Genomic DNA, 27,569 nt, shown 5'->3' on the forward strand with positions numbered 1-27,569 from the left:
GTCCTGGGGCAAAGGCAGCAGGGCAAAGTCCTGAGCCCACAGCAAATGAGCTTTAGTTTAAGCGCCGCTGCCACAATTTTTAAGTGCTGATATGCTTTTGAGTGGAGCAGAGACAGGTGGGGCAAGGGCAGATGCTGGCTGCTCACTGTGGGCTCAGGGCTCTCTCTTCTGCTGCCTTTGCCCTGGAAGCCCCACGGTGGCCACGTGCTCCCTGCCTGCCTGGCAGGACACAACTTGCTGTCCCTTCTGCTGGGCAGGCAAGGGGCAAATAGCCAGACTGGGGCTCCCAAGGGAAAGACAGCAGAGCAGAGAGTCCCGAGCCCACACCCACCCCATGCACAAACCGGGGGGGGGGGGGAGGAGGGGAAGAGGGGGAAGGGCACATGGCCCTCCCCATGTCTTCCCCAGGGCATGCATGCAGAAATGGGGAGCCATCCCTCACCCTACACCCCCTAGACAAGCTTCCCATGGCTCCTTTCCACTCCCCGCCCCATCAATTTAATATGAGTAAATCAGTTATCAGTATCCGCCAAGAAAATCTTTATTGGTGCATCCATAGTTGTAATCTGGGAGATGCAAAAAAACAAACAAGCCACAAAACAAAAAAGGAAAAGACTTGTAGTAAAGTACATCTTGAGGCAGCAAAGCCAGACATGGTGATATTGGAAAGGCATACCTAGGGAAAGAGGAGAGATGAGGGATTCTTGACCCGGATGGTTTAAGTAAAGGCAAGAAGAAAGAATGTAACTTGGATAGCTTTAGACAGTTGGAGAAGAGAAATACAGAACTTGGGAGGGAAAAAGGATAGAATAAGGAATATATTTTGGAGAAAGAAGGGAAGATATTTTTGACTGGGGGTGAGGACAAGGAAGTTAAGCACTCCAGAAAAAGGAAGGTGGTGACAGGTAATCTGGTACAGAAAAGTGAAAGATGGAAAAAAATTGTGAGGGAAGGAGGAGAAAGGAAAGCCAGGAATAGATGGAAAGATTTGAGGGGATGGAGAGACGCAAGAATAAAATAACAGACGGGAGAGAGAAAAGAAAGCAGTTCTTACGAACAAGGTGAGATTAGGATAAGAAGAATTTGTAAAGAAAAGAGAGTAAAAGGGTTTGGGAGTAGAAAGCTGCAAGAAGAATGAAGAAAGGGTGTGGAAAAGAGACAAGAGCCTAGGCAGAAATGGAGAGTTTGTGATAACAGTAAACACTGGACAGACTGGTTTATAGTTTAAGATCTGTTTTGCTTTAGTGACCTAATTCTAAATTAACATGCTCTCCTTATGAAGGTCATGTCTTTACAGATTATTGTTATCTTTACACCAGAAGGAAACAAAATGGCACATTCTGCCTTTCAAAACAAACTTACTGAGATAATCAGGGTTTGTACTAACCCAAAAGATCCCATTTGAGAGTGGGTGAACAGCATGATTACACCCCAAGAAAGGAGACAGGTGGAGGCCCAAGTCATGCAGCAGAAAGTATCTAACACTCTTCTAACCCCTCCACATCTTGTTGAGCATGCTATCTGGAAACTGTCAAGTTCAAGATATCTTAGTCAGTGCCCCTTGTACATATTTTAAAGGCAGAGGTTCTCAGTGATTTGCCACCAAGATGATACAAAGAAAGGACTAAAATCCTGAATCGATATGTTAAAAATCCAACAACTCATTGAAAGGGCTGGGGGGAGGGTTGACTTGACCCTAAAACAAAGGGCCTATATAGTCTGGATAATAGGGGGGAAAATCTAGGTCAGGTCTTTGAAAACTTAAAAACAAATGTAATCTGCAGGGGAGAATAAGTGGCTTTATACCTTTTCTTGCCAAAAAACTTCAAACTAGTTTATCAATTGCTAGAGATTTATCTGCTTTTTTAAGCCTGCTGTGTATGTAATGTTCATACCAATAAAACTATTTTGATCAACAAGCAATACCATTTTAACATGAACTGCTATATTGTTAGGGCCCTACTTAATTCGCTGTTTTGTTGATTTCAAAGAAACTGCAAAATCTGGGACTGTTCATGAAATCAACAACAACAAAAAATTAAAATGCTGGCTCCCCAGTGGGAGCCAGTAGTCCTCACTGCCAGGAGGGGAAGGCATCAGCTGGTAGGGTGGCATGAAGGGCAGCAGAAAAGATGGTGGCCACCTCCTCCCCCCTCTGCCAATTAATGCCAAGGGCAGGGTCACCTGAAGAACAACCAGCAAGCAAGGTGGCAGCCACCCCATAATCCCTTCCCCACTTCACCTCTCTGCCAATCAGCCACGAGGGGCAGGTTCTCTCCACCAACCAGCAGAGGGGCAGGGCTGCCACAAACTAACTGTGGAATTAGAACTTTAGGCCACAATCAACCTGCGAAAATTGGTAAGTACCCCCATGATTTACGCAGACCCTTATATATGGCCAAACTTCCCTTCCATGGATGCAATTATACCAGTATGAAGTTGTCCCACAGAGGCACAGCTTCCTGTCTAAGAGTAGCCATACTGCTATAAACCTCAGTTATAGCTGAACTGCATGTATATGAATGCTTGAGGAGAGGGATGTACTGCTTTAACTTCCGTTAAATGAGACGGTAGGTTGTCTAGTAAGGGCACCTTTAAGTCTGACAGCTAGGGAAACAAACAGGGATTAGTACATTCTGCAGGTGGGAACAGAATAGCTTACTGTGACCCTCTTTTAATGTCTTCCATGCTATATAGGGTGCTTAACTTCCAGCCCCTAGGCCAAATGTGGCCTGCAGAGCCAAGGCAGCTGGCCGCAGGGCTCCCCCCTCGGTTGGAAAATTAGGCAGCAGGAGAGTCATAACAAGTAATACCAACACCCCTCCTCAATGCTAAATTCCCAAGCCCCCTGTGTCTGGATTGGGTCTGGGCCACTCTCCCCCACCACAGTTGGATCAGGGCTGGCCACATGTCTTCCCCCATGGCTGGATAGAGGCTGGTTCCTTCTGTATAACAAGATGGGACCCTGCTGCAGCTGTATCAGGTGCCGGATTGGGAGCCCCGCAAGGATCCAGCCCATGGACTGCCCATCCAAGAAGGTTGGGCACCACTGCTTTTTTAAATACAGAACAGAGTCAGCGAGGTCACTGCTAGCAGCATTTGTATCTACATTACTAATGATTCCACTATGTGTGTACACAGACTCTTCTGCTATGTAGACGCTGACATACCAGTCTCTGCATTGGGGGGGCTACCTGAAGAGTACCCTACCTGGGGTTATCGGCAGGATTTTGGTTTCAACCTCGGGAGCCCGGAAGTGCCTTTAGGGGATGCTTCCTGGGGGCTCCAAAGAGGACTGAGTACAGCAGCTACAAATGCAGGGACACACAAAGAGACACGCAAAGGGGCTTCAAATGGAAGTCCCTGGAGATATACGACAGCCCAATACTTTTACCTCAGCTTGGCTAGCGAAAGGCCTGGAGGATCCAACAAGAAATAAGATGTCCGTGTCCAGCTGCCAGATACCAGGAGGTCTGACTCCGAGCCTCCCCTTCCTGGGTCTGTGCCTCCCCGTCATAGGTTTTGCTGCCGTGCCGGACTGGGCAGGCGATCAGATCAGACTGGATCCTGAGCTGGGCTGGGCAGGCCTGGCCTCGCCGCCCTGCTCACCTAGTCCATCCTCACATGGGACAGGAACCACCCCCTGTTGCTGAGCCTGCTGGTTCATCCTCGAGTGGGCCTTCTCCTTCCCCACACCTGCCTCCGAAGCAGCACCAGTGTCCCTGAAGGGTCCCCCCTTCCCCTCCCTTCGCGCACCGGTTTCTCCCTGGGCCGGGGCACGCGGGACGGGCCTTGGCCTGACACGGGTTCCCCGCGCTTCGGCCTTTCCAGCGAGGGGGCACGTTTGCCCGCGCCCTTCACCTCCTCTCACCCCCGGCGGCCGCGGACAAGCGCCCTCTACGCTACTCCCCATCCCCCACCCCGGGAGAGCCGCGGAAGCGGGAAGCAACCGCCCGACCCCGCGGGCGCCCCGCGCTCACCTCCACCCGCCGCACCGGCTCCAACTCCCAGCCGCGCTTCCATGCTGTCGCGCTCGGACAGTGACGCTACTGCTGGAACAAGCACCCGGGCCAATGGGAAAAAGCCAACCTGGCCCCGCCCCCTTCCTCCTGCAAGCGTCCCGGGCCAGGACTGGCGGGCGCGCCAGTCACTCAGCAGCAGGGGGTGGGGCCTCTCCGGTCATCCGAGCTCAGCAGCCGGACTCGGTTTCCCGGCGGGCCACACTGCGCGGGGGGCGGGGCGGGGCGGGGCGGGGCTACGAGCGGCCCGAGCGCGAGCTGGGCTCAGTCAGTCAGAACAATGACTGCTCCTGCTCCTGCTTCTGCTCCCGCTCCTGCTACTGCTCCGCCGGAGCCCCCGGAGCGCGGCTGAGCCCTAGCGCGGCGGCGGCAGCGGCGCCAGCACCAGCAGTGGCGCGGGCGGCGACGCACTGCGAGCATGTGGATCCCGACGGAACACGAGAAGTTCGGCGTGGGTGAGTGCCGCGTCCCCCCTGCTCCCGCCCGCTCGGGCGTCGCAGGTGACAGGGGGCACCTCCCACCCCCTCCCGAGCTGGGCGTCTCTGCAGTTGCGGGGCCCCACCGGGGCCCCAGCTCCGTGGAGCCTTGGCCGCGGGGTCCCGCTCGGCGCGGCGGAGCCGGACAACAAAGGACGGGGGGGGCAGTCTGCGCCCCCTCCCCCCCGCGCTCCCTTCAAAACTTGGAGCTTCTCCTGCCGCCCGGGCGGCTTTCGCGCGGCGCTGACAGGCGGCCGCCCCGCCCCGCTCTGGCAGCGGCACCGGCACCGGCACCGGCACCGGCACCGGCACCGGCACCGGGTGGGGCGGAGGACGAGCGGGGGCCGGTACCGGCGGAGCAAAGTGTCACTGGCGGGAGGGGGGGGGGGCGCTGTCCCCGCCTGGAGCTCGCACAGCTCCGCCCGCGCCAGGGCTGCGGCTCGTGGGGCCGGGGGGACCCTCGGGGTCGGCCACAGCCGCCGCTCGTTTGAAAGTGTGTGTGTGTGTCGCGATGACAATAGCCGCCGCTGGAGGACACGCGTCGTGGCCCTGCTCTGCTAATCCGGGGGGGGGTAAGTGTGTCAGGCAGAGCGTGTGTGCACACGTGTGTGTTATATATATGTGTGTGTGTGTCCGTGAGACAGAGTGTGCGCGTCTGAGAGAGCGAGAGAGAGAGTGTGTGCCTGCGGGAGAGAGCGGGGACATCCCTGAGGGATGCCAGGACTTCTCTTTGTGCTGGTGCCGTCCCACTCTCAGGAGCAGTTGGCATAAAAGCAGAGACCCGACCCATGCGCGGTTGTTCCCAGTTGCTTCCCTCTTCTTAGTGTTACATTATAGGCACCCTCCTTGGGATTTAGTTATTTATTTCTTTTCCTCCTTTCTGTGCCAGGTCACAGCTGGGTTGTTAGATATTGATTAGTCCTCCCTTCTGCCTTTCTCTACCATGATGGGCAGAGGCTTTAAAAACCCCTCTGGGATTTCATGGAATGGCATGCAGAATATTACCAGTCCAGTATTTCAGGCTGCAGCACATTTCCTTTTTTGTGAAGCAGGATATTTCACAGCTGAATCCGATCTTTTTGTTATTTACAACCTAAGAGCCAGAGCATCATTGTTTGACCAGAACAGAACCCTCAAGACCCCAGAAAACAAAAATCTAAACACCACCCTCTTGTTTGAATAATTAGCTCATGGATGCTGAATAACTGAATAGTGTCCTTCAGTTAAAATGTTCTGTGTTTAGTACTTAGAAAGCTCGGTACTAACCATGAATTCTTTCCCAGTTCTCGGTACCAACAGTACCTACTCGTGAATGCTTGTGTTGCAGAAATCTTACGACTGCTGGAGAAGAACTATTGCCATCTTAATGAGAGGGTTTTCATTGGATTAACTGAGGAAAATTATGAATAACTGCAAACATCCTTCTCTCCTTTCCATCTGCGTGGATGTGTGTGTATTGGTGAATGCATGCTGTTGTTCATGTTAGTTCTATAGATTTTTTTGACTAGGTTCCAAAAGGCCATCCAAAATACCGAAAAAAGCAACTGTAATAGTTTAGTACATATGAACCCATCATCTGGGGACAACATTGCTGCTCTTGAAATATGAATCCAAAAATCATTTCACTAGCCTCAGAAACAGTTTTGTACAATATACTGTTATGCCTGCAAGAGGAGTCCTCTGAGCCAAATTTTCATTCCTAATTTGGAATTGCAGCATAAATGGGTTTGTGTGTGTAGCTATGTGCTATATGCATTTCTTGAAACTTCAGAGGAAGAGGACTTTATTGATTTTAAAATGACAGTATTTTGCATTTGAGGTACTCTTTCTAGTAGTGGACATTGTTTTTTTTTTTCTGAGCAGTTTTTCTGTTGTTATGACGTGTAAAACTGCACTAGTAAAATGGGTGTATTTTAAAATCCTCATGAGAATTCCTTTGTCTCTCATGGGTTAGTACCAAAATAATCAGTTGTACCAGGCATATTTATCTGTTGTATGAGAACCCAGGGCTTACATCCACATCAGACCTCATCTGCATTTTCAATCTGAATTTTGCAGCGCATGCTGTGTGATACACATTTTCACTCTGGCATGCCAAAATGGATGAATAACCAAGCAACAGCCACCTGGTTGCACTGAAAGGCTGCTGGTAACCAGGTGGCAGTTACTCGTATACACAGCCTGGGAGCCTGTCACTATGTAGAGTATTTCATACATGAGTAGCACTTTTCACCTTTTTTTGCCTGTTTATGACACCTGTCTCTGACAGCCATGGTGAATTTAATTCCTTTTCACTGAACAGGTTGCGTTGTTCTTGGCTCAAATAATAGCTGAGCCAAGTATGCATGATATTGCATACTCTGGGGGTTATGAGAATTTCCATGATGAGTGACAGAACTTTTGCATCAAGGTTTTTTATCTGTAGGCTTGTAAATATATATTGTTTCTGAGTTGGAAGTTTCCTTAGAGAGTACTGTAAGTTTTCTTTGGGACAGTTTTATGTTTTTCATGTGAAGGCATGTTCTGTCTTCATATGAGATCTGAAATAGTGCTGTCTTTAAGGATTCTGTGGAAGGCAGCATAATTTTCCTTTGTGAATCATTTTGCTTTCCTTTTGTTTTGCAAGCAGTTGGTAGGAAAACACTCTTGTAGTGTATGTTACGTTGCTGTGTCCAACTAATAACAGTATTGAATAAAAGATCTACTATCCAGTAACAAGGGGTGTTTAAAGCCCACTGCAGAGGATTTGGGAGCGAGGTGTGCAGCCTCTGAATCTTATTGAGTATATTTTGAAAATGGCATATTGTACAGATCACAAATGGAGTTGGATCCCATAGGATTTCCCTGCGTTTGCACCTTCTAATCCTGTCTAGTCATATAAATGACTCATTCCAAGAAATGGTTTGGATAATATGGTATAGCTATGGATACTTCTCGCACAATAGACAGGAAACAGGCACAGCTTTTAAAGCTGTTTTTTATGGGTTGGTGAAAATCTGAGAATGTAACTGTAATAGAGAAACTGCAGGAGTAACTGCTTATTCTGTACCTTCTCCATGCAGAGAAAATAAACAGGTTCATTTATTTTTTTCACCAGTTCAACATACCGTGCGATACCAAGTCATCAACTTTGTTAGTGTCATTTACCCTGTGACTGTAAGAATAGGTTTACTCATTCTGGAATGTAGTTGGCTTAAGTTCATCTGTTCACAGAGGACCCAGGTTAGCCTGGACAACTGTAAGGGTGTTGTATTTTGGGGAGAAAAGAATTAGGCAAAATGTTTAAGAGTAGTTGAGCAGAGCGTATAATTTTCCAGACATTGAGTCATTCAACCTGGCATGATCCACCAGTTTGATTTATATGACTAACGTAAGTTAAAATAAGTGCTAGGCATTTATAGGCTATGTCTATATGATAAATTTACTATCCCCAGTGGCAGCACCTTTAAAGGTGTAAGCTTTTGTAGGCTACAGGTGACTTAAGATGCTATGAATGGACTTGCAGGGGTACTAAATTTAAATGTCGTAATTTAAACACCAGGGATAAGGACAGAGGGAGGATAGGATGGGATGGGGGAGGGGTGGGGGCAAACCCAGAGGTGGATGTTAGTGCAGTTGCACCCCTCTTTAATTGTGTAACTGATGTGCTGGTGGGTCTGGTTCCCTGAGACGCTGGGCAAGGAATCGTACTCAGATTGGGGTGGGTGGTGTTGGGACAAGGTGCTGCTGGATTCCCCCGGCTGGTGAGGGACACCTGGGGAGAACAGTCAGAGAGCAGATGCATAAATGAGGGAACCTGCCCGCTTCTGCTGCCACTGTTGGCAGTGGAGCCCAGCCCCCCATGTAGTACCTTCCCAGAGTGGGGTAAGAGTGACTGTGTGACATTGCCCATCCCTGGGTCAGCTGGGGACAGTGGCAATGGTGGCCAGGTCCCCCTGCTTCCTGTACCTACTCCCAGTGGCTTCAGCTGTGGACAGTGTCTGAGCAGGGTGCTGGGCGTCACTGGGAATGCAGGAATACAAATCTCAACCCCCACCTTCCTTCCCCCTTCCCAATTTCCCTGTCATCCTAGATACACTAACTGTGGGAAGCTACTCCTTTGGCTGTGTGGCTTAGCAGAGGACAGTACAGCTGCAGGCAGGTTCCCTCTTCCTGCCTCTGCTCCTTGTGGGTTAGGATGGGAGGAAGAGGCAACCTGCTTGCCATTGCTGCTGTCCTCTTACAAACCTGGCAGCCCATGCAACTGGAGCCCCTGTGCTGGCAAGGGATATGAAGATGCCAAGCAGGGACCAGGTACAGGAAGGGAGACTTTACCAGATGCTGCTGCTATCTTTGCTGACACAGGCAAGGAGAACCCCAGAGCCACTTCTGCCCTGCTCCAGCCGTGGGCTGTGAGGAGCATCTCTGCTGTGCTCAGCAGGGGACAGCAGCAGGAGCAGGTGTGTCCCTCTTTCCCCATTCCCTGCCCAGCTCCTGTGGGCTGCAGCTGTGCATTACCCCATCCCATGGTCTGAAGGGCAGCACAGGTGGCATCTACCACACTCCTTTTTCTTAATCCTGGATCTGCCCATGGTTATCTCCATTTTACAGGGAGAGGAACTGGAGGGTTGAATTACTTTTTGGTGTGAGCTGGGAATTCAGCAGATGGGGGAAAAATAGATTGCACATTGACAATGAGACACCAAGGATGTGAGAAGTAGGATAAATTAGTACCACTGAGTTCTACACTGTTCCAACTAAAATACTACAGCTGGCTTTAAACCAGCTGACTTGGGTATCTCCATACTACAAGGGAATCTTTTAAGGTGTAGACCTGCTCTTAGGAGAGACTAGAGATACAACTCAGAAACTTAACTGAATCCGAGATGCAAAAACTTCTGTGAGCATGTGCTGAAGGCACTCTTCCGCACAAAAGCTTATGTGATTCTGATTAGTTTAGTCTCTAAGATGCATCTCTACTTACCCTCTGCCTGGCTTCAGACTAAAGTGGCTAACTATCTCTCTTGTACCCTTAAAAGAGTTAAACTAATTTAATCCAGAAAAACAAATTGCCATCTATAATCTACCATATTGGGAAGAGCGGTATTTAAAGTAAAGAGTAATATTTTCACAAGAACAAAGGAGTATTGACTACTGAGGAATACATTTAGGCTTGAAATTACAAAGGGGATTATAACCATCACAGCAGTGAGGTTCTGAAATAGATTTCCAGTTGGAGTGGTGGGGGCAAAAAAAAAAAAGTGGACGTTGATAAATTTATTAAATGGTTTATGTGATGTGGTTGCCTGAGATGGCACTGTGCAGGACTATTACCCTGGAAGTCCCTTCTAGTCAGTTTTGCACTAATGTCACTTGTCAGTAATTCTCTCATACTTGTATGGATGGAAGGAGAGCTACTATTGAAAATAACATATAAGAACTTTAAAAAAAAAAAATCCATGATAAGGATTTCTCATTCCTGAAAGGAGATTTTTTTCAACAAATGCCATATGTCCATAATTAAATACAGTTTACAACTTTTTTCTCATGGTAATGTCACTTAATTTGTTTTTCATGTAAAAAATGTGTACCGACTTACTGCCCAGTAAGGGTAGTCAGCCAGCACAAATACTGTTTTAAACTCTACCACAGTTTAACCTTCAGTGTGTTAAATTGTTTTAAAATAATCTCAACTTGGATAATTCTTTTCTAATTAAAAATAAGTCACCAGCTCTCTTATTTTGATGTAGGTTCAAACTTAGGGTTGAGATTTGAAAAGCATAGGTAGGCTACTTGGCCATAAGATTGGTATTTATGCCAGATGAGTTGTGCAGCTAAATTACCAAAGCCACCTTTGAAAATCTCTGTCCAGGTGTTTATGCTATTTTTTAAATTGCCCACTAGCCTTTGGTGGCTTTCTTTACAAGGTTTCACTGTGTCCAAAGCTCCTGAGATGGAGAGATGAAGTTGTCTTCAGTGCCTCCCTTTTATTCTCCTGAAGGCAACCCAGAGGATACTATTCAGTGATAGCTCATAAACCTTAAAGGCTCTCATGTGGCTTATTTAAGACTTTACTTCTGTCATCTTCCCTGTTCACTTTGTATGTGAAGCTGCTTGGGGAGATTACAAGACTGCAGTGGAAGTGTGAGCAGCATGCTGAGGATTCAGCGTTCTGTCTCTTGTTCTGCTGCGATTGTACCACAACTCGGCTTCCTCAGTAATTAGATAGAAATTAGATGGTTGAAGCTTAATTGAAATACAAGGGATATAATGCTGGTTAAATAATTCAAGGAAAAAGGTAAAAGATGAGGGCTATATCTATCTTTCTGGTTGTTAAAGTTTACCTAGAGGCCAGTGGAATCCTTGACTGCTGCTAGATATTCAAATAGCAGTTGTAGTTACAGTGACATTTTCCATCCCCCTTTCCTCAGTTGGACTTTGTGATCTTCCTTAGTGGGTGCCTCAAACTAAGGCTATCCCTATGTCTGTCTCTTTAAGAGTGAATTACACTGTAAGATGCACTTCAGCATCTGCACTACTGTAAAGCCCACACTTTAACATTAGTGCTGAATATGTAACTACCCTACTTGTTGGGTATCTCATCGACAGAGCACGAGTATCTTGTGCTCCAGAGGCTGCACTTGCCTCCAGTTCACTTCTAATTCAGTGTGTTGGTTAAAGTCTGTAAAGCCATTTGGGACTTGTGTCTTGGCTATTTTAAGGAAAATTCTGGAGAGAGCAGGCTGATGGTCACTGTCATTTGGGGCACATGACTTCACAGTCCTTAGATTGGTGCACTCAGGTGGCAAGATAGTTTTAGCTTCTTGTGGGCTAGGGGCAGACATTACACATAGACCAGTTTAAGTGATCATAAACTGGTTTAAACCCATAACAGTGCACATAAACCAGTTTGAAAATGGCAAACCATTGAGATGAACCTGGTTGAATGTAGTATCAGACTTCACTGATTTGGCTCAAACCAGTTTATGCAATGTCTGGCCCAGACCCCTTGCTGGCTTAAGTTAAACCATACTCCCCCAGCATCCTGATATGCTCTTTGGGCTGGGTGGGGTGCTCTGCTCCATACCAGAGCTGGCCCTTTCCCTCTGCTCCCTGGCTGGAGCTTGGCAGAGATTGCAAGCATCTACCTGGCTTCTCCACTCCTCCCCACCCCACTTGCTGCAAAGCAGGGATTATTCCCTGTCCCTGTTGCCTTACACAGACACCCTCTTAGCATTAGTTAGCATACCACATGCTGGCTATGTGTCTGTGCTGTGGCAGAAGGGACAAAGGCAGAATCAATTGATAGCTGGTAATGTCCTTCTGTTGTTTTCATAATGGGGTGATAAACACTGTGTTATCAATTCCCTGCTGGGCTGGTGAGGAGTGGGGCAAACCACTCCCTAATCAGAGCATCCTGCTGGGGTATGGCCACGCCCCCCTCAGCCCTCAGCATTGTAGAGGGGGAGGAAGGGCTGCTTTAGCACCCCTTGGCTTCTAGCTTGAGCCACTGCAGGCATGTGCCTGCATTTTTTCAGTCTAGAGGGTTTGTCTTTATGGTTACAAACTGGTTTTGCCTAGCCAGGTTAGACTAAACTGGAGTGATTGAATCAATTCAGGCGCAAGCTTTTTGAATGCCTGACCCTAGCCTTAATGACTTGCTGTGTTTGCTACAAGATTTGCCTGTTTACTCTGGACTCTTCTGTATAAAAGGGTTGAACTGGGAGGCTCTTATATTATCTTATGATTCAGTTAATCTTCATGTTCTGGAGGATATCCATTTTCCAGATAAATCTTGTCTTTGGGTTTCATATGTTGTACATTTTATTATTTGTGACAGCTACAGAATACAAACATAGAAATCAGTATATGCTTTTCTAGTTTTAACATTGAGGTTCCCTTGGTTTGAATTCTGTTTGATTCCCTCAGTCGCATTAAAAACAAACAAACAAAACAACTTGGAACCATCTTGCTCTAGAGCGTCTCTTGGTAGAGGAGCATTAGTTTTTCCAAGCATCTGTGTTTTCCAGTTGAACAACTGAAAGACATCTGAATGGCAAGAAAGGGAGAGAGAGTTTTAAAGGAGGGCCAGGCTGATTGGACACCACTTTTGGAACTTTAGAGATCTGAAACACTTCCTAAATAATATACACAGTGAAAGAGATGGAAGGTGATGAACAGTTTGGAGATGGCTGAAAATGGTGTTTTTCCATAATATATGTTTACAATTCTTTAGTAAAAGGAGTCGACTGAACATTGTTAGTCTTGGCCACTCAGAACCCCTAATTTGAAGATAATGCTGATCTTAACATCTTCTGGAGCATGCAGAAGTAACTATATTGGAGCTGCAAGTACAGCAGTCTGCAAAGTGACCTGTATTAAGGACAAGGAAAGAAATTATCAGAATCTTGCAATTTATGAATGTTTTTCTTTCCCTTGCCTTCCTCAGGAGTACAGCTCCCTTCCCTCCTAAAAAGCCAACCTTACGTTGATTTATATAGGGAGATGATCGCTCCTTTTCTGGGAACAGAGGCACAGTTGTGTTCTTGAAGAAACCCCTAACATTGCTATAAAGCACCTGGGCAGGGTCAGGAAAAATAACTGCTGAGGCTAACTGGATGTTTCTCTCTTAAGGGATGTAGCATAGATATCGTGATTCTGTCTGAAAAAATTTACCTATTTTCCCATAGATAACAGTGAAAGCTATTATAACTGAAAGCAAATAAGGAAAATCTACTTTGTGCTTTGATGCATTATTTTAGTGGTATTCAAACTTTTCTACCAGGTGGGCTGGATGCCACATTCAGGCTGGTTTGTGGGTTGCTTTCAGCATGGAGTTTGTGCACAGGGTTGGTCCATGAGTACAATCTGGTACATCCCCATGTGCTGGATCTGGTCACCCTGTGCATGCCCCCCCGCCCCATTCTAGTGCAGTCTGGTATATGGATCTGTGTCACTTGGCCCATGGAGCTCCCCCTGGGTGATGCTGAAGTAAGCAAGTAGCAGCATTAGTTGCTGCAGCCCTGGGAACAATTAATGTTGTTACCGTTCCCTTGCCACCAGATTTCTGGACCTGTGGATTCCAGAAACTATTTAATTGTTTTCTTATTGTTTCTATTTATATAAAAACACAAGCAATAAGAAAGGAAACATAATAACATGATTGTAAAACAGAAACAAATTGGAAGAAGGGCTTGTGGGAAGGTATAATAGTTATACTTGTAGCTAACTTTTTTTTTTTTAATGATAGTATTTTTTAGTTCTGCATCCTTTTTGTATTCTGCGGCTTCAGCTGTCAAGGAACTTAATGTATAGACAGCCTGGCTATTTATTCCTATTTTCTTCCAGAGAAGGAGGAATTGAGTATAGAAAACCTCAGAGCCATTTTGGGTTCCTTGGTTTGAGGATGCTGTTGCAGCTTTTATCTGGTTTTTTTTTTTCTTGCTGAGCCTGTTAAAATGTTCCCATAAATGCTAAGAAAGAGAAGAAAATATTCAACTCTTCCTTCAAATGTGGGGAAGTGAAATTGTAAAAAAAAAAAAAAAGACGCACTATCTTTTCTTTGAACCATGCTACTTCATGTGAACTAACTATCAACTGGAAGCAAGAGCCAACTATTAAAGACAAAAGCTCAATAACGGTTTTATGGGGAGGTCCAGAAAAGTAAATTATTGGAGCTTTCTAAAAATTGTAACTGTAATAGCACAAGTCATTAAGATATATAGATGGCATAATTATTGGAGAGAAAAATACACATTTATCAAATTTCTCTTAAATGAATATTGGCTATAATTGAAAAATAAATTGGAGTTTTAACCTGCTTCCTTCACTGTTTTCTTCTTGATGGAGTAATAAGCTGAGAATATACAAGATGTTTTTATCAACAAGACAGAGCAATAATTTGTTAATACCTAATATTATTATGAGTTATATGCAAGACAGCTGCCTTGACCAAAAACTCTAGTAAGAAAATAACAGAAACTGCACTGTGTTGTACAAAGGGTAATGAAATACAGTTAGACTCCTTGTCATAGCATGCAGCATGGTATGTAATCATTAAACAGCTACACTTTATTGTTTTTGGTGAACAATTGAGTACTACAAAGATACAATGACTGCATAATGAATAGTACCAGTTAAAGAAAAGGGAATTTCTTTTTTAAAATGAGGTAAATCTTTTATAATGCTAATGATTTGAAGGCCCCATTCTACTATCTTATTTTTTATCAAGTTGCTTTATAACTATAATGCTGTTGGTTTTCAAGGTTTGTAAAGCTAACTCTGATTTCATGAGAAATAACTCACTCACCAATTCATTCTGGTAAAGTAAATGGTGTGCAAAATATTATATTTACTTTTGTAGATGAGAAAGAGGGTGTTTTTATGTTTTATAATGTTGATTAATAACACTTGACAATTTTGTTTTCGAGGATCCTACCTTGAAAGAAAAATATGCTTATTTTCCAACAATGAATTGTATAGTTCATCAGCTTTTTCATGACTTCTGAAATGGTGCTTATCATCTGTATTTGAAGCTAAACCAAGTTTTCTTATACTGTACCCATTTTCATCAATGGGTTCTTCCACTAGTAGAGTGAGATTACAGGCTTTGATTTAGTTCTGTTCTTTATATTGGATTTAAAACTATTTTGTTTGTGTAATCTTCAGCATTTAGTCTTACTAAAATCATATAAGGATACTAAACCATAAAGTAGAGTATCACTGATAGTATTATGGTAGAAACTTGACATGCATGGACATGCCATGTGCTCCATTTAAATCACTGACTGTGTATAGAAAGAATACTTTTACTGTGAGTGAGCTGGAAAACTCTTGGAATTTCCTCACTTGTTACTGAATGTCTTATTTACTCCTACCACCTTCCTCCTTCTCATACCCTTTTCAGCTTGAAAAACTTTATGGGCAAACAATAAAAGAATAAACAGCTATCTCATTCTACTTTTGACATCACTTTTATATTTTGCAAGGTTAAGCAAAATCTGTTAACTAGCTGTACTTATTTTCCAACAGTCAGAGAACAAAATAGCTCAGATGACATCATTTCATGAGCCCCTTTCTTGTCCCTGGATCAGCATACTTTAAAGTTAACACTTTTTTTTCTCTCACTACATTGCATGTAGACCTGTGTAACTGAAGAATATAAATGGATTGAATTCCTGCCCTGCCTCCTAAGTACAAGAAGGTATGATAACTGACCAAATAAACACATTGGGTGAATTTTTTCATTCCTTAGATGCAACCACCTAGGTGGTTGCCTGGTTTTAGAGAGGCAATAGTAAAGAAGCATAGCAAATTAATTGTCAAACTAATGCTTTTACCAAAAATTAAGAGACTGGTTTGGCATATAAAATAGGGTTTCAGATATAGAATGGTGTGGGGAGTTAATGTGCATATCTTCTGTTGTCCTAACCTAACCCCTTGTACAAAATAAGACAAATCATTGTATTTAATTTATAATCTGTAAATATGATCTTTCATATAAATCCAAAATGTTGCAGAAGCTACAAAAACTGAATTTCTATTGCTTGTTGTAGATGCACAGTTGACTTTTATGTTGACTAGAGTACCAGTTTGCTCAGTTCACCACGGCAGAGAATAGAGTGATTTGGGACGTACAGAATAGTGCGTTGGTTTGCACATGTGGGGAAAACCTGGGTAGGCAGAATGTAACTATTTAGTTACAGTTTAGTCTGTATGCCAGGGATAATGTGTCTGCTCTTATGCAGTGGAAACACAAACTGGTTCCCCAGTCTTTGATGACCAGAAGCAGAAAGGGTGTTTGACTATTTTTGTTTTTTTGTTTTGTCTTAAAACAGTACCAGTATCATCCTATCGTGGCACTTGCTTATTGGGAAGAATGTTTGTAGCATTTTAGGTTATATACTTATGGTTATGCTGTTCAGGTTATTCTGAAGCTGTTCAGCTAAAGACATATATACAAGATCATTTCTTAGGCTGGCATAGTAGCCATAAGCCCCTCTTTCTTACTAAAGCAGTGATCCTGGTGTTCAAGACTTTCTGTGTTAAGCAGCCTTCTGTCTTGATTGTCCCAGAGTGACTGTATGCATGGAGAGATGCATACAGATGCATGGTCTGTATGCATGGAGAGATGCATGGAGCAGACCTCTTCCCAAGCACTTTTTGTTGGTCCTTTGAGTTGCTACCTGTTCCATTGTAATATGCTTGTGACTCCTAAGAGAGGGAGTTAACAAGCGACTTTAAAATTATAATGTGAAAAACTTTTTTTTCACTTCTAATGATGTGGAAATCTTTTGTATTTACTTTTAGTGCTGAATAAATTATGTGGATAGCCTTTTTGGTGGCGGGGAATAAGGCAAATAAATTGGGTAGCAGTAAAGCAATTAAGATGCATTTTAATGTTTTTACAGGAGAGTACTTATTTCTTTAAAATCATGCCACTACTTATTGAACATGTATTATTCTGCATCTGTTTGAGGTATTGATAGGAGTACAGACAGATTTAACCTATTAGATATCATTACTTTAAATGTAAATTAAAGACATGGAATTAATGGCAGTTTACTTAACCCTATTCCAAATAAATTAAGAGAATGAATATGACTAGAACCTGATCCAAACTTTTATGCCCAATTTAAGTGGACTGTGTGTGTTCCTTGTTTTTTCTGTGTGCAATCTCTGTCCAGCTTTGAGCTTTTTCTGTACTGTGACCTTATTGGTGATAGTAGAGGAACACCCTCAATTTCTCTTATTTTTCCAGTCTGTGAGGGGACATCATTGTCTTTGGAATTCAGGTGTGCTGGAACTCTGGCTTCTGCTCTTTCCTGTCCCCCCTGACGCTGCCCAGGGAGAAGTCCCTTTGTAGAGTTTTGAGGGTAGGAGGGGTGGGTTAAACAGGTAAGATAACACTAATGGTTTCACCTTAACTTTCCTGACAAAGCCTACATGTCAGGGGGAGAAGAGAGACTAAGTAGAGTAGCCACATACCTTGTCACGTTGAACCATTCCTTTCTGCATGGAGGAACTGACCTCCAAGTTTGAAGGGTCTGTGCCACTTTGCTGTCTTCCATATTGGTCTAAAGACTTTTAATTCCATTTGGCTGTGAAATAAAGGGTTTCACATTACTTAACTGTGATCAAGGACTTTTCCCAGTGCATTAGACTAACAGTGACAATGGCAATTGAATCTGATAAAGTCTGTGAATTAGAATATGCAGGTGACATCTGATTTGTATTAATTACTTGCTAAAATATTAACATTACAGCTTAACATGTGCCTGACTTCATCCTTATAATCTATGCAATTTTCTTGACAGATCACTTATTTAATATGGGTTGGGTTTTTTTTATTACCTAGAGGTGTAAGGGTGCACCTAAGTGAAAGGATGAAACTATATGACTTTCAGTCCTTCATTTTTGGTTTATATCCAGCCTAAGCCACTAGCAGCTCAGAATTAATTACTGTGAGAGCCCTGTAGTTCAATTTGTGTATGCAGTGTGTGTATATAACCGTTCATGTCGGCAGTTGAGGAAACTTTTAAGGTTGCAGCCCAAATTGACTCAGTCTGGTTCAGAGGTAGTGGGTGCTAGGACCCAGCTGTTACTGTCTCTTAGCAGCAGTGTGGGGGGAAAACACCGACTGTCATCCCTTTTCCCTTTAGCAGTGTGGGGACAGTGACTGCCCTGCGTCTGCAGCTGTAGGTTGCTGACCCCTGGTCCACATCATGGAAACCACCCTTCTAATTAATGCCTAAATTTGCTCACTACTCCTGTCAGCCTTCTGGGTAAAGAATAAGGGATGTGTAGATACAAAATGCAAACAACCTTTCTCACTCCTGAAGCCTTTCCCGAGGTGGAAGACAGCAATGAAAAGGCAGTAATGTGCACTGCTACAGTTGGAGCTGTTCTGTGGAGAATCCGAGAGAGGTTTTTTTTGTTTTTTGTTTTTAAACACTGGCAGTGCAATGCTTTTCACCAAAAATTAGCACTTTACATGAGCAAAATTTAATTTTAAAGAAATTGTCCTTTTGTTACTGAATGGCTAGGACAATTCTAATTTAACTAAGCATGGTTCTTGCATTCTTAAATAAGAGCTGTAGTGACCTGTCTCTTTCCACTAAGGGCAGTTAGGAACTAATTACACTACAGGTATTGGCAGCTTTACAACTTAAGTTTACTGAAGCTGAAAATGGAGATATTGTGAATACTATTTTCCACTAATATATTCTTCTACTAAGGAGATGTAATCATTCACTGGATTGGAGTATGTTAAGAGCTGTGTCATTTTCGTAGCATATAGGGTTTTCTTTAGGAATGTGATCAGTTTAAAAAAAATCTTGATCATCTAATTAAAGATTTCATGAGCATGGGAACAATTCAGTAGCCCTCCTGCCCTTCAGAATAATAGAATATCTCAGCTTCATGCCTAAACCAATGGGTGAGAACATTCATGTATAGTGAATTCTCCACTGCTTTTCATAGAAAAATAGGGCTGGATGGGACTTCTGGACATCTAGTCCATCCCCCTGCCTGAGATGGGATCATCTTTCACCACACTATCCCAAACACATCCGTGTCTAACCCATTACTCAAACTACACAGGCAGCCCTGTTACAGAACCACAAACCACAGCACCTTAACCTGCCATGGGTAAACCAGGGGGACCATGATGGCCAGACTCCTGCTTCTGCAAGGACTATTAAAATACTAGCAAATTGCCTGTCGGGAATGGAGGGAGGGGATGGACAGACGGGGATGGAGCTCCGCGTCTGCACCCCCCACTCATCCGGGTCCATTTCCCCCTTTCCCCTCTCTGCCTCTGCTATTTGGGGTTTGGCCCTGCTCCTCCCCTCCCCCCCTCTGCCTCATTGGGCCCAGGCCCACTCCTCCCTTCCCCACTTCCCCCACTGCATCAGGCCACAGTGCGGCCACAGTGGTCTCTTGCCATTTTTATGCTTCCATTTTGTTGGAACAGCTTCTTGCTGGGCTTCTAGTACTGTGCCTTTAGAGTAAGTGGATGTTGGAAGGGAGCGGGAATAAAAATGGAGTGAGTATTTTACATATTCCAGAATGCAGTTTCCTGTTCAAATGGTATTAAGAAAACCAGTAACAAAACAAAAACTTCACTTAAATATCTTTGAAATAGCCAACAGATTGCAATAGTCTCAAATTCTGCTGTAGAGATAAAGCATGGTATTTTTTCACTAGTGACTAACAGTAGAGGCCCTAGGGCTTTCCTGATAAACATGTAAAGTCTACTGGTAACAGATTTTTAAGATGTAAAAAAAAAAAATCCCCAGTCCTAACTGTTAATACATCTGTGAATTATTTATTTCAAAGCCACAAACAGATAATTTGTTATAAATTAACAGAATATTATTCATAGCTTTTCTGGTTTAGCAGAATCTTGTGCTTGTATGGGAAATGACTATTTAGGGACAACAACATAATAGCCACTTTAATTACAAAACAACTCATCACCAAATTCCTAGTAACTCATAACGGAACACAGGTATAGAATGTTATCATACACAAATGGCATCTGTATTTGAGTTAATACCAGTTGCATTATACAACTTATTTTTCTTTAGGGTAGATAGTTTCGCTTGGTTTCATTTTTCTAAAATTTGTTGTGTGGCAAGTTGCGCTTTTCTGTCGCTTTGATTTTTTGTTGTTGTTGTTTGTTTAAAAACCTAAAACCCCAAAACCCACAAAACCAAAGGTCTGTTTAACTGTGTGTGTATATATGTGTGTGTGTGTGTGTGTGTGTGTGTGTGTGTGTGTGTGTGTGTGTGTGTGTGTGTGTATGTATAAACTAAGCAAACTTTTGAAAGAGAAGAATTATATGTTTGGTTTGCCTTTGAGTTACTAAAGACAAAATGTTTTAAATATGAAGCAAGTTTAAAATAACACAGAATGATCGTGATGTGGGTGTCAAAATATTAGGTCAAGCCCATTCATTGTGGCAAGCATTTTTTTAAATCTTGGTTCCTTTCCCATCAGTCTAGAGAATTTTAAACTGTCTTTTGCACATTCAGAAACATTTATCTGTTTTCTATTTAAAATATCCTTATAAGACAGTAATTTATGAAGTGTGTTCATTGTAGCTGGTAGGGTGTGAATTAGTGAGAGAAAATATACACATCATGATCCTTTTACTTGAGATAAGCAGTGACCTTGAATATTGCATGTTCCTAACTTCTGAACCTGCTTCCAATCCATTCTCGTGCTAGGATTCCATCTTGATGCCTTCCCCTGCTTCCCCTCTGTTCAGTCTTACTACAAAGGGACTAAAACTGAACAGTAGAAAATCATGGTCAAGTGGTCTAAACTGCAGAAACTGTAGAAGACTGCTATGGCCTTGAATTCTGTTATTGGAAGATAAGTTGTGCAGTAGATTTTTAAGATACTTAAAGTAACATTTTTTGGAGGTATTTGAATATCATAATGTTAAGGCATAGGCAGTAGCTGCCACCCGTCGGTGTTGATTTTTGCTGTCTTCCAACATGTGGTAAACATCCTCAGATCAGCACGTCTGCCTTGTGGGCTTCTTTTAATGATCTGCCTTATGGGTTTTTATTTAACGATTTTCCAACCTGGGAAGGTATGTAGGGAGGTGATTTAATGACCTTGATGTACAAGTGTTTTTGAAAGTCTTCTGATGGAGGTTCCAGAAGGAAAGCTGCTTGTCTATATGGGTTTTGACCCCTGCTTTTTTCCAGTGATTACATATAGCATTCCCTTGTGTGCTGGATTGAGATCTTCAACTGTAGATTTCATTTCAGGAAACCCAGGGATGGGTAACTTGCTTATAACATTTTTTTGGGTAGATTTTATTGATGAAAATCTTAATTCTACTTAACCATTTGAATCCTCTTTCACATTTGGTAAATAAACTTGCATTCAGAATACCAGTAGTCTGAAACAGTCTGTGGTATGCTGTGCCAGCCCTAGGGAAGTGAAAGGCATGTCATGACACAACTTCAAGTGTGACTTTGAAACGCTGATATAATTTGTGAAAATGTCACGGTACATTCATTGGCTGGGTATACTGCATTGCTGAAAGTGTGCTCATAAATTAGGATTTGAGAACAGGAGCCTTTATAATCCCTGCTGTAATCTTTTTATCTAACTTTTTGTTCTGCAGTCAACATTATGCTGTTTTAGAATAGCACTTATCTAGGGCATGCTTTTGTGGCTCATAGCTGCCCAGCAGGATAGCAGAACTTACCACAGAGCAGATTTAGTTCTTCATTGTTATTGTGGAAGTTAAGTCCCCCTGCTCTCTCTTCATTAATTTTTATTTACACACATCAACTTCTTTAAAATACAAACTCGTCTTCCTTAAGCCTTGCACACAAGATATTGTCTCAGTGAAGGGTTTTTTTTTTCATGAAGAAACAGCCCTCAAAGCCTGGTCAAGCATTTGGAGTTTACCAGGTCTGAGACTTAACCTGTGTTGGCTTTTTCTAATTCCCTTTCCCACCACTTGGCGTTTCTTCTGTCCTAGTGTGAGGCTTACTCTATGGCAGGGGTGTCAAAATCATTTGGCCACATGGGCCACATGAGTGGCTTGGGGCTAGTCCAAAGGCTGGATCAGACCCATGGACCCCCTCCCCCCAACCTCCATCCCCTCCCACATCCTGATCTTGTACAGGTGGTACCTACATGGGCTGGTCTGGGATACTGGTCCTTTTAGGATTTTATGCTTCCTCATCCTCCTTGGAGTTGTAATTCAGGTGGGGTGTCAAATGACAAAGGATTATATAGCACTGGTGGAACTAGGTCAGCCTGACTGATTCAGCTTTGACTTTGACCTTTATAGTAGCAGGGGCCAGCCTTTTTGGCAGGTGTGCCATAAGGTATGCCTTGTACCGTCTTCAAATGCTACTCTGATCCTCTTCCCCTTCATTGTCTGCTGCTCTGGTTTTTTTCACCCTGACCTATCTTCCACTATGTTCCTTGATCTCTCCTTGATCTGCTGCATGCCGTACACGCAGGCTGCACATGCCACTTGTGGCACACATGCTGCAGGTTGGTCACCCCTTTTTTTACAGCATTGTGCTTGCATATGTGATTGTAGATGAGGTTCCCCAGGTTTGACCTTTTTTAACTCAACTCAATCAATTAACACAGTCATTTAAATTGTAAACTGCTTGGGCCTACAATCTGCTAAATTATAACTCAAAGTAAGAATGTTTTCTTCTCCATTTTGAGTGCCTGAATAAGCACTGCTGATAAACTGACCAGACTGGAAGACCATGTGATAACTGCATTACTAGGATATGTATTTACAGTTGGATATGTGTTATTGTATTGTATATAGTATAGGCAATCCTTGGCTGAAATTGCAGATTCTGGATAGTTCACCTAACACATACAGCCAAGACAGATGAAGGGTTTGACATTGAAGGGTCTAAAGAGAGGAGGGAAAAGTGAGTTTTTTGTTTCCCTACTGGATGTTGCTTATCCTGAGCAGTGGGATTATACAGCAGCCAGTTGCTAATGGAAATGAAATTTGAATTTTGCTTGCAGGTCAACTTTTAAAATGCATAAAGGAGCATATAGAAATGCTATGTTCAGTTTGTTATAGGGGAAACGTACTGTTCAGTGTGCAAAATAGAAACTCGATGGCTACTCGTACAAAACTGATGCTGTTTGGCTTTCTTTCAGAACAGAGACATGTAGGACTGATGCATCTCGTATTCCAAAAGTGTTAGTTTTAACATAAAATGAAGTGGGGGCAGGCAGGTATGCTGAACTGTGTAAAATATGTTGATTATGTTAACCAAGGTTGATTGCACTGAGCTTGTAGGATTTTTGAGGTCACACATTCAGTAGGCTGCTGTTTAGAAAGAGACTGTTCTGGAAGATTAGAAAGCTGGCAGTCAGCTTTATTTAGAAAACGGGGAAGAGTGAGAGTGTGTGTGTGTGTGTGTGTGTGTGTGTGTGTGAGTGAGTGAGAGAGAGAGAGAGTATGTGTGTGCCTCCTTGTATGCACATGTGAACACGCATGTGTGTCACTGGTATTCAAAACAACCTGACAAAGGCCCACTGCAGAGAATATGATGGGAAATGAGTACTTGCATTATCATGGATGGTGTGCAGCAGCAGTGTAATGAATAACCGTAACATTAGTAAAGTAGTTTTTTCACTTACAGATTACAATGGATGTCTTTTAATTGGTTGTGGCTATAATCGTGGCTCTCTTCTGAAGCCCTCTTTTGTGAACTTAGATACACAGCTTAATTTGTTTTGAGTTGTCTGTTCATAAATAGGATTAAAAAGTTTTCCAGTCACCCTAATACAGCTGTGTGTATTGCAGAGGGGAACATTGGTGACCACAGTAAGGACTGAATTTATCCACTCATCTACAGTCCAAGTCAAGTTAGCTACTTGACCATCCATTTCTGTTTTTTCCATTTTGTTTGTAACATGGGATATTTATTTATCTTCTGCCATCTGAACTTGGATGTTTGTTTTTATGAGCAGACGTTAAATTGCTGGAGATGGGTTTGCAAACTTAGATCACTTCTGCTGCTCTACATTCTGTTTAAACAGGCATTTAAACTTTCTCTAACTCACCTATATGCATAAAATTTTAATGCTAGAGAGACCAAGATATCAAAACAATGGCAAACCTTTAGTTAAGTGAAATCAAAATATGTGGCTTATCTTTTGTGACTGTTCAGGTTTCTTCAACATTAAAAATTCAAAGCTTTTAAATAAAATGAAAGTTCTACAGTCTGGTTATTCAGGCACTTGGCTTTCCAAGTGGAGTTCACACATCTGAGTTGCATGTCTACGTTCTTTGTACAATGCATAGGAAGGGTTAGGCATCTAAGAATAGGATTCAGAACAAGCAGTATGTTGTGAATTGGGGAGAAGTGAGGAGGTTGTTAACCACAGGGACACGCTAATGGGACAGTGTTTCTGAAATCCCATTTCTCTCACAAAGATAAGAGTCTGAGCCTGGGATTCATAGCACAAAACATCTCACTACCCTGCCCCTCATGGTCATAGGCATGTATGTTTTCTCTTTGATCTGGTTCAGAAGTTCAATAAAACAATTTAACCTAAATCAATTGAGTCTGATGCTACATCCATCCAGGTTTATCTTAAACCAGTTATGGCCATTTTCAAAATGGATTGTGTGTAATAAACTTCTGTTTTGTTACAGATTTGAACCAGTTTCTGATCACATACTGATTTATGTAACTTCTGTCCCTAGCCTTTGAGTATAGATGATTAACTTACTCTTTTCCTTTTTTAAGACAATTGCTGATAGCAGCGTTTTCCTAGAAGTGGGTGTACTCCAGTTCCACTTGATACAGGGCTTCTACTTCTAGCTTGCATGTTAGAGCACTCGTCTGTTATATAACAGTTTGTTGCCATCTTTGCCTGTATTTTGGGGTGAAAGTAGCTGTTTCTGCTGTGCTTTGTTCTGTTTTTACTTTTGTTTTTCTGTGTTAGATCTTTGAGCATTGTTACTCGACTGGGCCCTTCAGAGAGCTTAACTTTAGAGATATCTAGTTTGTGAATTAAATATGGCATTAGACAAGTGTTGAGGTGCTCAATTCAGCTGATCAAAATAAATTTCTCTCTCCATGGAACATCAGAAAAGACTTGGTCAAGGACGGGATAGAATTTTTTCATGATTTCCTTGGCAACATCAAGAGTCAGGGTATGCATGCTGATGACAGTGGTCTATTGGGTCACCACCAGTTTAAGGTAGTGTCGTGAGGTTCTCATTAATTCTGACAGGGCACTCATTGAGCTTGTTTATGAGTTCATTCTTAATGGCAAAACCACCTCTGTGAAGTTGGGGTTCTCCTTCCTATTTACCCTTCCAGAAGAGGGTATAGCTGCCTCCTTTGAACTTCCCATCTCCTGCTTACTTAGTGAAGTGACACCAGTATTGTTGCTTGAGTTCTTCAGCCTCAGTTGCAGTGGGCCGCTCGGGGCATTTGCTGTTAATATTATCTGTGATGTCTCCTGATATCTCATGATATTCCAGGCCCCAAATTGATTGTATTCATCTGTTGATTTCGACCACAGTGAAAGTGATCCCACTGGATGTGGTTATCCAGTCAGGAATAGTCTTCCTATCTTTTTCATAGATTTACAATCTATGAAAAAGATAGGCAGACTGTGTTTAGGGCACCATTTCTAGCCCCTTCATCATGTGGGGTGAGCCGAGTGGATCTTGAAGAGGGGTGATCAGTTGCAGTTACCATTGCCAAATCGCACTTCTGCGTCGTCCAAGTGCTAGACTACGTTCACTACCTTCTTGTTACTGCCATCTTCATACCAGTTTATGACTAGAGGCTTCCAGACATGCTCCCAGACTCTTTTCAATATTCCTTACTGCGATGCTACATCTAATCACCAACAAGCTTACAGTCAGAGTGGAGTTAAACTCCCAAATGGATGGTAAGCTGTTTACTCTTAGCTCACTCCAAGCCAAAATCGAGACCATCCTGATCTCAGTTGTTAAGCTCCAGTATATGGATGATGCTGTTGTGTGTGCTCACTTGGAAGCAGACCTTCAGGCAATTGTTGATGTCTTTACTAAGGCATACAGGAAAATGGGGCTGACACTTAACAGTCAGAAGATAAGGTCCTTCGACAACATGCTCTTAATGAGAGAGCAGTCCTCAGCTCCAGTAATTCAGATTTACACTGAGAGTCTGGAGAATATTGAGTGTTTCCCATACCTCAGAAGCTATCTCTTCCAGATGGCCTTAAAAGTGGAAGTGCAGTGCTGCCTGTGGAACGAAGATCCTTCAAATCCTGTGGGAAGACAGATGCACCAACATTAGCATCCTCTTGCAAGTAAATACCTCCAGCTTCCAAGGCTATGATCATCTGACACCAACTTCGCTGGTCTAGCCACATCATCCAGATGTCTGATTCCAGACTCCCAAAGCAAGTTGTATTTTCCCAGCTCTGTCAAGAGGAGGGCAGAGAAAGTGCTTCAAGGACATCTTCATGGCCACTGTGAAAAAATGTAATACCAACATCAGGTCATGTGAAACTATCACCCAGGACTGCCCCAGATGGAAGCGTCTGCCGCAAAGATCTCAGTACTTTGTAACCTTATGATGACAACAGGAGATGAGAAATCAGAAGCAGCAGAAACAGCGTGTCATGGACCAAATCAAGAATCCAGATCCATCTGTGCCCGAGTTGCAGTCAAGTCTGTCAATCGCAGATTGGCCTTGTCAGCCTTCTTCAGATCCATAGGTAAGACCAGCATGGAAGACAATTATCCTTGATTGCAAGAGACTGCTGCTGATGCTCAATTCAGCGAGGGTAGCAGCACCTCTATACCCACTCACTGACAGAATTGTATTGGGAATAAGGAAAACTTATTGGTGAAAACATAGTTGCTTTTAGATTTTTCAGGTACCTAGGAAGTTAAGCAGGGTTTTTGTTGATTGTGCTCTTGGACTTAAACATCTAAATTTTTTCTGTGAGGTATTTTTTTCTTATTTCTTTTTTTTCCCTCAGAGTGCAAACTATTATTGCTGCTGCTTCTAGCCTGTGTGTTCCCTTAACCTAGCCTGGTTTTCAGTAGTTATGCAGACAGTGACCAAATGATTTATGTGTCTTGGAACCTGGTATCTTGAAGACTTTGATAAGCAAGGAGGACCCCGATACCTGTTCAAAATTACAGTAGGCTATTGTGCTTGAGTATCTTAATTTTTTTCATAGAGAACCAACATATTGCTTCAAGCCAAGCTTTTCTTTCATTTGATAAAGAAATATTCTGCAAAGCAATAAGTTGAAAAAAGTAAAGCTATTTTTTAAGTCTGATTTGGGAAAAAGAGGTTCTGACAAGGCTTTCAGTAAAGAGTAGAGAGCTTGGCCAAGTCAAATAGTGGGAGCAGATGCCAATCTTGCATCTGTTTTTTTTTTTTTTTAATCCTTGAACATTCAGAGATGGGCAAACACATGCCTGGAGTGAGCAGTGTTACATGGCTCAGCAATTGCAGATATTGTGGGCTTTTTAATGGCTTCCTGCTTTGCGTGACAATTTTTTGAGGGTTAAGTAACCTGATGTATACTCTGAACATATGTTTCGTGAACAGCA

The 27,569-nt window shown here is 43.1% G+C and overlaps 2 protein-coding genes across 3 annotated transcripts in view; one reads left to right on the forward strand and one right to left on the reverse strand.

The window, feature by feature from the left end:
* The window catches only part of ZNF277 (zinc finger protein 277), a 90,814-nt gene extending 86,757 nt beyond the window's left edge, over positions 1 to 4,057 (reverse strand). Inside the window, exon 1 of the mRNA XM_090042284.1 lies at positions 3,981 to 4,057. Within this exon, the coding sequence (XP_089898410.1) occupies positions 3,981 to 4,023 (43 nt within the window). The 5' untranslated portion in view covers positions 4,024 to 4,057. The remainder of the gene's footprint in view (positions 1 to 3,980) is intronic.
* Positions 4,058 to 4,256: 199 nt separating this feature from the next.
* Positions 4,257 to 27,569, forward strand: part of DOCK4 (dedicator of cytokinesis 4) — a 423,704-nt gene continuing 400,391 nt past the window's right edge. For both annotated transcript variants that reach the window (XM_090042292.1, XM_090042293.1), the window contains exon 1: positions 4,257 to 4,474. In XM_090042292.1, coding sequence (XP_089898418.1) covers positions 4,438 to 4,474 — 37 coding nt within the window. In that variant the 5' untranslated portion in view covers positions 4,257 to 4,437. The remainder of the gene's footprint in view (positions 4,475 to 27,569) is intronic.

This window comes from Crocodylus siamensis, chromosome 4 (genome assembly GCF_052110815.1).
Source record: "Crocodylus siamensis isolate JL-2025a chromosome 4, ASM5211081v1, whole genome shotgun sequence".
Lineage (NCBI taxonomy): Eukaryota > Metazoa > Chordata > Crocodylia > Crocodylidae > Crocodylus > Crocodylus siamensis.